General features: G+C 40.7%; 1 protein-coding gene across 1 annotated transcript in view; it reads left to right on the top strand.

Moving 5' to 3' along the window:
• Positions 1 to 6,836, top strand: part of GRK3 (G protein-coupled receptor kinase 3) — a 74,494-nt gene that overhangs the window by 49,719 nt on the left and 17,939 nt on the right. Inside the window, exons 14-15 of the mRNA XM_019539370.1 lie at positions 5,500 to 5,566; positions 5,800 to 5,900. Coding sequence (XP_019394915.1) covers positions 5,500 to 5,566; positions 5,800 to 5,900 — 168 coding nt within the window. The remainder of the gene's footprint in view (positions 1 to 5,499; positions 5,567 to 5,799; positions 5,901 to 6,836) is intronic.

The following is a 6,836-nucleotide window of genomic DNA, read 5'->3' as shown; positions in this document are numbered from 1 at the left end:
TCCTGGTCAAGCTCAGGACTTTGAGTGGGAGGTCTGTAGTAGACTCCCACCGTTGTGTCCCCTGTGCCGTGTTCCCCACGGATTTTAACCCAGAGGGTCTCCAGTCGTCCACCCTGGTCACCAAGATCAGCTTGCAGGGACGTGTAGCTTTCCTTAACATGGAGAGCTACACCCCCGCCCCTTTTATCTACACAATCCCTCCTGTACAGGGTATAGCCATCAATACCTGTGGTCCAGTCATGGGTTATCCCTTTTTCATCATCATAATTATTTGCACTGAGCAGGAGGATGAGCTCCTCCTGCTTATTCCCCAAGCTCCTTGAGGTAGGTCCTTCTCATGTACAAGCACTGAACAAAATCCTGTTGCCTTGAACACAGGAGGAAATCAGCAGCAGGCTATAGTTCCTTCATTCACAGTTCAAAGCTCTTTCAGCCAGCTCTTGACTCAGAAAAACTTTCTCTAGGCTTTGCTTAGGTCTGTGCTCCCATTTCAATGCAGGAAATGAGATGTCTGCATTACAAAGACAAGGAGAGTGTCTGTGCAGAGGTATCTTGTTGTAGTGCATTGCTCTTGATATCCCGGGACCTCTGTGCAAAGGTTGCAGGCCATGCCTACGACTTGGGGCTGTATCTTGGAAAGCGGTGACTCTGGCGGGGAAAAAAGTTTAGGGGTCACAGGGATCAAGCAACTCAGCATGAGCTCCATTCTTGATGCTGTGGCAAAATGTGATCTTTGGATAACCAGAGCAGTGAGTAACAGCAGGAAGTAATTCTGTCTCTGTGTGTGGCACTGTGGAGACAGCTGCCGTCTTGTTCTAAAAAGGATGTTGAAACTTTGAGGACAGTTGGAAAGGGACTGGAAAAAACAATTTTTGGCTGGAGAAATGTGCCTTAGAGCGAGAGACTTACCAAAGCGAAGATTCAGCGGTGACTTGATTCCAGAGTATGAGCCCTTTTGTTGGGACAAAATAATGGGTGCTAAAGGGCTCTGAAATCCAGTGGAGCAAGGCAGAACAAGAGCTAGTGGCTGGCAGCTGAGCCAGATGAGAGGTAAGGCCTGCATTTTCAACCCTGGGGGGAGGCAACATTGGAAAAAAGAGCCGGGGGAGTAGTGGATTCTCATTCTCTTGAGGTCTGTAAGGTGAGATGGGATGCTTTTCTGGCACTGACGATTGACTCAAGTTCCTGGGGTCCCTCCTGTATCCTCCTTGGGTGTTGTGGTACAGAAGGACAGACAAGGTAATTCAATGATGTTTCTGGCTTTCGACTCTGAAGCTGCTCATCTCAGCAGGCAGATGTTGGGTTCAACTTTCTAGCGGGGCAGGTATCTCTTTTGTTAAATTCATCCATGGAGGTGAGTGTGTCTGGGGGCTGGGGAAGGGAGTGTGTGGAAGAGGAGTGATCCAAACTGTGCTCCCGTTGCTGTTGCTTCCTGACAGCTTATGGGGTGATGAAGGATGAAGAGGGGTTTTGCCTAATCTGTTTCTTGAAGCATTGGGCACTTCATAAATGCTTTTGATCAGTGGGGGCCAACCTTTTTGGCAGGCATACCACAAACCATCCCCACACCGATCCCTTTCCCTTTCCCGATTTGCTATTCTGCTTTCAGCTCCTTGATCAAACTGCTGCTGTCCTTTCTGCTCCCTGCCTGGTCTGATGCTCTGATGCCCTATCTGTCACTGTGCTGTCTGTCCCCTCTGCAGTTTGCCATGTCGCGCACACAGGTTGTCTGTGGCACCCGGGCTGCAGGTTGGCCCTTGCTTTTGATCAGAAAGGCCTTTTCCTTCTGTATCTGGGCATGTGCAGCATGTCTTTAATGTTGTTTACCATGTTGATAGAAATCTCTGCCTATTAATGTTATTGTATCTCATCTCAAGGTGCTTAAGAAGGTGAAATGTGGTCTGAAACAACAGGATAATTTAATAGATCTGCACTGGCTAATACAATTCCATGGGATGCATTGTAATTGGTGCATTAGCTTAGACTTTCTATTGATAACTTTCTGTGCCTACAGTTTCACAGCCACAGAATATGTGCAGCACTTCAGAGATCGCTGACACAGGGAAAACATACTGTCCTCTGCCAGGAGAGCCTCTGAGGGCAGTGGTGGTGTGCACAGAAGCCGTGCTGTGTGGGTGGCATTACGGTTCAGCTGCTTGTGCTGTGTCCTTACTCATTGGTATATTAAGCACCCAAAGCGATGTTGCAAGATTGTAAGGAAGTTTTACTGAAAAGGGGTTTATTCTCTTTGTCTCGCACACATAAGCGCGCGCGCACACACACACACGGGACTGTAATATATTATACCCCCTTACTATCATTCAAAAGCTTTCTGGGAGTCTACTTCTAGCATAATAGCAGCAGCAGCAATCTCACTGTGTTTTCTCAGCAATTCTGTTGCTCTCTGCTTTATTTTTATTTCATTTGGGAGCTAGTGTATTGCTGAGAAAAATGGATCCCATTATTTTTTAATTAAATTGTTCTGTTTGAGGAGTTTGACTGCTGTTTTAGAAACTTTTCATTTATATCATCTGCAAGGCCATGAAGTTTGCATTAAATCTATAGTATTTTTCTCATCAGCAATTGCAGAAAGTCTTCGTAGGCTCTAACTGCTTCTGCTCAGGCTCATGGGTATTCCTTGCATACGTGTCCTGTATGTTGGAAGAGAACAGGCCCCTGTGAGTCACAGTCTATGCTTGGTCCTTACGTACACTTCTGTTTGTCCTCAAGAAGACCACATGTGGTACAGGGCTTGAATGTGGCAGTGAAGGTCTTCTGATATTATTTACTTGATCTCTGATTAGTCACAGCTCCTTAATGCTGTGAAATATCTACTCTCATTTGGATCTAAAATTACGAAAAACACCCCCCCCCCCCCAAACTTGATTGACATATCAAAAGTTGAAATCTGCATTAAAAAGGGCAGAGAGAGAGAGAGATGCTAGAACCATAAGCCATGACAGGCCTAAAATTAGAAAAATTTCACATGGAGAGTACGTACCTTTGTGCCTAGGTACAAATATAAATGGTTTCATAAATAACCTTTTATGTTAGTGCTGCTTAAATGTCTTTCTTTTCAGTGTTATAGTTATTTCACTGGATGAAAAACATTTGGTCTATATTAATTCTGTGAATTTTTTATTTTAAACTAGTTAAAGACTTTTCCGGCAAACTGGCCTGATAAGGTTTCCTCTCCCCACCTCTCCAAAACAATTGTTATTGGGCTCATAATGTAATCTTGTTGTCTTTTTCTATATTGTAGTTTTTCTAGCATATTTACAATGTTATCAGTTGTTTGGGATTCAGTGTAATAATTAATGCCATTGAAAATGCACCATATTTTTATTGGTTGTAGATGTCAGGTGGAAATAATTTAATAAACAGGGTTATCATAGAAAAATAAGTTTCCCAAGGGAAGAAGTAAACTGATTTAGTGCAGCCTTTAAGTGAGCTTAAAAAACATGAGGCCCTCAGCCCTTCAAAATTAGAGAGAGAAAAAGAATGGACTCCCCTTAAAAGCAAACCGGAGTCAGAATTTAATTTCATCATAGTGCTAGCACTCTGTTTCGTTAGGTATTGAGAAGAGATGGTGTGACCTGCCCGCCAAGTAGGTAGGAATACTTAGGAATGGGGAGGGGTTTGTTTGAGATTTTTGTGTTTCAGCAGGTCAGAAAGTTTAAAAAGGTGTAGGTATTTCTGAACAGCTTCATACTTACCCATTTCTAGCTAGAAATGGAAATCTATGCTTTACCTGTGGACAAGTGAACATTTGTAGAGGATGTGAGGTTATACGCTGCTGTACTTTAAAAAGGCTAGTAGTACTTTAATGGATTTCCCATTATGCTAATAATGTTTTCTTGCAATAAGAGTGCCTTGCTGAATCTGTCTTCCATTTTATAGTCTTCTATTAACTCTTCCCATGGGTAGTTTTAGGTAAGTCCTAATGTATCTTTTGTCTGGACGCATCCAAAAGCAGAATGTGATTTTTCGCTTTTTTTTTAATGTAGTTTTTTTGTTTTTCCAGCAGACATATATGGCTACGTAGAACTTTAGAAGACTGGTAGATTTATCTCAAAAGCTAAGAAGTATTAGTCAGCAAGTATTTATTGCAAATGGTCCATTTCATTTTATTGATGCTAAAACAAAAATGGCCATTTAAGGTAGTCAGGGTCCTCTCATCTTTGTTCACAAATGATGATCATTCGCTAGATTTTTCCATTTGCTTTGTCAAATTGGACAGATGCATTCAGTGATAACTAATAGCGATCACTTACAAAGCACTTTTAAGCTCTAGATCTTAGCTCTTTGTAAAGCAATGTGAGCAGATAGATAGTTTTTGAATTCCAAATGTAAGGAGGCCCCCCACCAGTGTTCATTACAATTTTTAGATTAATAGGACAGATACTACATTTTTGAAAGCAAACATTCTTCATGAACCCCAGCTGTTAGAAAACAGAGAATAAATCTCAGCTATAATCAACTAGCCAAAAACTCCTGGTTAATTTTTATTTTTCAGGCTGGTATTCAAGGATTGCACTAAAAATAATGCCATGTCAAGAACTGCAACTGTTCTAAAAACCCTAAATATGTAGAAAGAAAATAATTTATTATATCCTTTGAAAATCTACTGCAGTAGAGCAAAATAGAATAACACATTTCACATTCACCAAAACAGCCCTGTTTCCTTGGTGCGTCATATGTAAAAACTGTTACACCCAACCCTAATCATGTGTTTGTAGCAGGGGCTGTCTATACAGACTGTGCAGGTCACCCCCCACCAGGTAGTATTTGACTTGTAAATCTAACTTCTTGCTATGTACTTTCTGTATAGCAAGGACATAAGCAGCTCTGCAGAAGGTATTCAGTTTTCTTTAGTAGACATTTTTAACAAATGTTCTCAAAGATTTTAGCCATCTGGTAGCTGCAAAGAATTTCCCTGTAAGCTGACACTATTTATTTTATAGGGTACTTAATCAATGAGTACTTCAGTACTTGATGTATAAGTACTGGAATCATTACTCAGATTGGACACATGAATTAACTAGCCATCTGGATGTATATTAGGAATAGGCTTCCCTTAGTTTAATTATCTTAATGGGGATATTTGGGTGTAGTCAGTAAAGGGGTGAAGATGTCTGTCCTCTAGAACAATTGCAGTATTTGTATGAAGTCGCAGACTACCAAATAGTTAGGAAGAATTTGCTTTTTCAAAGCTCTGCAGAGTATTTAAGTAAATGAAAGGCCTGCAAAACAACTCAGATATTGTAGGGTGATTCCTACTTGCAGTTTTGAATTGCGTTTCAGTGTTTGAGAAGTCTAATTTTTCAGTGGAAATGCTAAATGTTTCACTGCTCGTCTTGCTGTTCTGCAGGACAGGGATTGAGCAGTTTGAAGAATGGGACTAACAGGATGCTACACTCTTTTCCGGGGTTGCCACAGCTGAAATAACCTGATATGTTATGGCTTTACATTTATTAGTACATTTTCTTATTTCTACAGTCACAGTCCTTTCAGACAGCACAAAACCAAAGATAAGCATGAGATCGACCGGATGACACTCACCGTGGTAAGGATTCTAATGATAGGTCGTTTGTATTTTTCATGCTTTGCTAATTATATTTCCGCTTAAAAAAAAAATGCATCAGCTGTGCAGCATCTACTTGGTGCAAAAACCATTTTATTCAGTATGAATACATGCAGGAGCTATGCCCATAAACATTTCAAAGGATTGATAGCACAAGACTCAATTGGTTCCATAAAGTTGCACAATGATTATTTTCTTGCTGCTTTTTCACTCAGAATGTGGAGTTACCAGATTCATTTTCCCCTGAACTGAAGTCTCTTTTGGAAGGGCTTCTACAACGAGACGTTAGCAAGAGGCTCGGCTGCCAGGGTAGAAGGTAGGCTCTGACTCCTTTGTCACTTTGAATGAAGGATCTACTGTATTTTATATTAAAATCTGCTTCCTGTTGCTGTAACATGTTGGTGTTGGCCAGAAGGTATTAAAGTGCCATATAGAGGTTTTTTTTCAGCCTGCTTTGTATTCTTGGCAGGCTAAAATATTTCTTTTTGTGATGGAAGTTTATGCAGGAATTATGGCTAACTTTGCTCTGAATATTTTTTGGTTTTGATGGCAGTTAGCTTAATTTTATTTTGCATGTCAAACGTTTTTGCTTGCTCTGTAGCCTTCATGCTTTTGCTTGATCTGGCTTTCTCTTTTGAGAAGCAACTATATCTTGACTCAGCTGTCTTGAGGACCTTGCTTATTAGCTTATTTTAAATCATGTGGCCATCTTGTCACTGTTAAGAAAAGGTCAGTGTTTGCTGGCAGTTTTAGCATGAAAGTGTTTGAGAATATTTATAGGAATATAGGAGAACCTGGCCTCCTAGTTTGCCCCCACAGTTAATTGTTGATGCAGTTGAATCATTTAACCATCCAACTCCCTTATCTGTAGACACGTCTGTGGACAGTGATATCAGGGGGCTTTGAATGACACTAACAAAATACACGCTTGCTTCTTAAATTCAGTTTTCCATTATGTAGGCAACATTCTCAAGATAAAAATAAAGTTAAAACAGTGAATAGGGGAGGCTGAGAGCTGGGAACCACTTACAGGTTCTGCTAACAAGTGTATGGTTTAGTATTTAAGACAGTAATACATACTAGGAAGGTGTAGGTGTTTGGAAGCATTGATTTAGCTATAACCATTTTTCCATGTTCAAGTATTTATTTTTTCTCTTCTGTGCTGAGAAGGGAGTTCATTTTCCTAAATACAGATATCATCGAATCATAGAAGTAGGTTCGGAAGGGACCTTGTAGATCTTCAAGTCCAACC

Source organism: Crocodylus porosus, unplaced genomic scaffold (genome assembly GCF_001723895.1).
Source record: "Crocodylus porosus isolate Cpor-Errol unplaced genomic scaffold, CroPor_comp1, whole genome shotgun sequence".
Taxonomy (NCBI): domain Eukaryota; kingdom Metazoa; phylum Chordata; order Crocodylia; family Crocodylidae; genus Crocodylus; species Crocodylus porosus.
The sequence above is the reverse complement of the archived record's forward strand: the minus strand, read 5'-3'. Positions and strand labels throughout refer to the sequence as shown.